The sequence below is a fragment of the Callithrix jacchus genome, chromosome 8, assembly GCF_049354715.1.
Source record: "Callithrix jacchus isolate 240 chromosome 8, calJac240_pri, whole genome shotgun sequence".
In the NCBI taxonomy this organism is placed as follows: domain Eukaryota; kingdom Metazoa; phylum Chordata; class Mammalia; order Primates; family Cebidae; genus Callithrix; species Callithrix jacchus.
Window position 1 is genome coordinate 55,545,941 of NC_133509.1, and position 3,293 is coordinate 55,549,233.

The 3,293-nt window shown below is 49.7% G+C and overlaps 1 protein-coding gene across 1 annotated transcript; it reads left to right on the forward strand.

Moving 5' to 3' along the window:
* Positions 1 to 820: 820 nt before the first annotated feature.
* On the forward strand, positions 821 to 2,148 carry RNASE7 (ribonuclease A family member 7). The gene has a single exon (XM_035259991.3). It carries the CDS (start codon positions 898 to 900, stop codon positions 1,366 to 1,368), a length of 471 nt encoding a protein of 156 aa, XP_035115882.3. The 5' UTR covers positions 821 to 897; the 3' UTR covers positions 1,369 to 2,148.
* The last annotated feature ends 1,145 nt before the right edge of the window (positions 2,149 to 3,293 follow it).

Sequence of the window (3,293 nt, forward strand, 5' to 3'; positions counted from 1 at the left end):
TCTTCCTGAAATTGATTTCAGTTGACACTGGGTCAGGTGCTTTATTAAAGAGTCATTAAAACCATGTGACCAGAGGACAAATATAGTCTTTGAATGTGACGATTCACGCTTCCTCATTGCTGAACATGTTTAGGCAGGTACAGGTGTCCTTAGGTATCCATGTATTTGGGACATGTAAGTGGAGAGGCATGAACCTGATTCATTTCCTGATCCAGTGATGCTCCCCAGCCCGCTCCCAAATAGAGGCAGCACAGCCCAGGCCAGCTCTTAAGGAGTTTAGGAGTGAGAAGAGACCCTCAGAGTTCTGACAGCCCAGCAGTGTGTGGATGCAGCCCCAGCCCACTGAGCAGGAGTCACAGCAAGAAGACCAAATGCACAGGTGAGGCTGCGGCAGGAGCAGGGGAGGAGTGAGGACAGAGAAGGAAGGATGGGTTCTGATCAGATGAGAGTACACTCAGGTGAGTGATAAAATGGATAAAGGAGGGAATAGATTTAGGGGAGATGAGAACACACATTGGGGAAAGGGGAGAGTGATGCTGGGGATGGAGGTGAAAAATGGAAAAGAATGGGAACACAGAGGAGATGGGAATGGGGATGGAGAGGGGATGAGACACAGACACAGGAACATGGGGACACAAAAGAGATGAGACTTGAGGGAAACGGGAGAGGACAGAGTGACAGGCAGCAGGGCCAGAATGAAGGGAGGAGAAATACAAGGTGAGAGATGTGGACACACAGAAGAAGAGGCAGAGGTGAGACACAAAGGGAAGAAAGGAGACAGGTGGGTAGGGAGATGGGTGATTAGCTCATATGAGCAGGTATAGGAGGACTAATTTCTCAACTGAACACTGTCACAGTGACCCCTGCCCTCTATTCTGACTGCTCCCCCTAAGAGAGATGGTACCGGCCAGAGCAGGATACTTCCCGCTTCTGCTGCTTCTGCTGCTGGGGCTGTGGGTGGCTGAGATCCCAGTCAGTGTCAAGCCCAAGGGCATGACCCCATCTCAGTGGTTTAACACTCAGCACGTGCAGCCCAGCCCTCAAGCGTGTGCCTCAGCCATGAGAAACATCAACAAGCACACAAAACGGTGCAAAGACCTCAACACCTTCCTGCACAAGCCCTTCTCCAGTGTGGCCGCCACCTGCCAGACCCCCAACATAACCTGCAAGAATGGCCATAAAAACTGCCACCAGAGCCATGGGCCCGTGTCCCTGACCATGTGTCGGCTCACCTCAGGGAAGTACCCGAACTGCAGGTACAAAGAGAAGCACCTGAACAAGTCTTACATAGTGGCCTGTGACCCTCGCCAGAAAAAGGACCCTCAGCAATTCCACCTGGTTCCTGTGCACTTGGACAGAGTCCTTTAGGTTTCCAGATCTCCTCACTCTTCGGCTGAGCCTCAGGTCCCTCTCCTGGGCTCTGCACCACTCCTCCTACACCCAGAGCATTCTCTTCCCCTCATCTCTTGGGACTCTGGTTCAGCCTATGCTGGGAGGCTGAAGCTGACACTCTGGTGACCTGAACTCTAGAGTCATGGCCTTTCATCTTTTCGTTGTGTTTTCCCAGATGCTTATCCCCAAGAAAGGGACTGAGCAAGCTCAGGGCTGTGGGTTCCCTGGTCTCTGCCTTTGCACATGTCTCCCTTGTCCTCTGGCATTATGGCAGCATGACAAGGAGAGGAAATACATGGAAAAGGGGCCTATGATTTGTGGATAGAGCTGCTTCTGTTCCTGAGCTAGAAGTCTTCCCCAGCTCTGACGTGGTAGTGAGGTGACCTGAAGCAAAGAAAAATATAAAGAAATTCCACTTCATATTTCTATAGTGCTTCCACGTGAACCCTCTAATCCCTTGTGACATAGATGTGACAGGGATTGTATGCCTTCTTTATGGATGAGGAAATTGAGATTTTAGAAAGCTTAATTAATTAAATAGCTCGTCTAATTAGGGAATAGCAGAACCTGGACTTGAACCTAGGTCTCCTCACTTAAATACAGCATACTTTCTACTCTACCAGTTGGGCAAGAAAGCAGATACTGTTACAGGGGCAAGAGGTGAACTAGCTAAGAGTTCACCCATGAAGAATGAGTGCTCTGAAGAGCCAGTTACTCTGTGTTGGCTGCAATAAAGCTCATTACCTCTCTAGCCAAGAGATTGTTTATGAGGTGCTCTGGCATCTTATTCATTCTCTCTCCTCTCTCTAACTGCCCCTCCCGCTTCTCTAGCCCACTGCTCTTCCAACCTAGGCCCTGGGCCTGGCTCTGGCTAGATTCCCTTGGCCTGAAGATATAAGGTAAAGGGAGTGTCTCAGCTTCAGCCCCCAGATCCAGGATCACATTTCCCTTGACCTTAAGGGACTTCCGTGGCCCTGAGCCTGCTTGTCACAAACAGGCTGGTGGGAGCTGCCAGAGCTTCCTTCCTCCTGATAATGATCTCCCCTGCCTCGTTGCTTCCCTGGCTCTCCACTCTGGCAGTCCTCCGAGGCCTGAGGGGTTGAGATGCGAAAATGCCATTTCCTTGTCCCCCTGGGCTACAGATACCATTTCTCTCTCTCTCTGGTGAGTGGAGCGGAGAAGGTTTGGCTTGATATTGGCCAGTCCTGACGGTCCCTCCAGCCTTACCTGACCAGCACCACCCCCTTCTTTCTTCCATCTTAGTCTCAAACAAGCATTGTGTCCTCCACCCTATTTCAAACCCAAATTTATTATAAGACATTCCTGGCCCTGCTGAGGATTCCACTCTACCCATCCCTCCCCACCAACTCCTGTGCTTTTTCACTACTGACCAGAGTCAGAGTAAGCTTTGGAGCCAGACAGAATCAGGTATAAATCCTGACTCCCCGCCTCTAGCGATCAGCTGGTCTGTTTCTCCACAGCAAAATGAGAGTAATCCTACCTGCCAAACAGGATTGCAGATAAAGATGTGGAAATGATATCTATGAAACTCTTGTCAGCTCCAAGTACTGACAGGCATTAGATCACAATAACTAATAGTAGCAATATCCATCTTTGGAAAACAGGTAGATCCAAGGCAAACCTCCCCACTAAGGTTTCCCCAGAGAATTTCTTCTGCTAGAGTGTTGGTCATGAGTGGGTTAGAGTACAAGCCTGCAGACAGAGTCCTGGGCCCAGAGAGCTGTGGCCTTGGAAAGAGCCGTAAGTTCCACCAGTGGTTCTCACTGGTAAAGCTTGGAGAAGACATGATACTCCCCAGCTCCACCATTACCGCTAATATAAGTAAAGTTTGTAAAATTCATACCTAATAAACAATTCAGGACAGTCGGTCTGTTTACAGG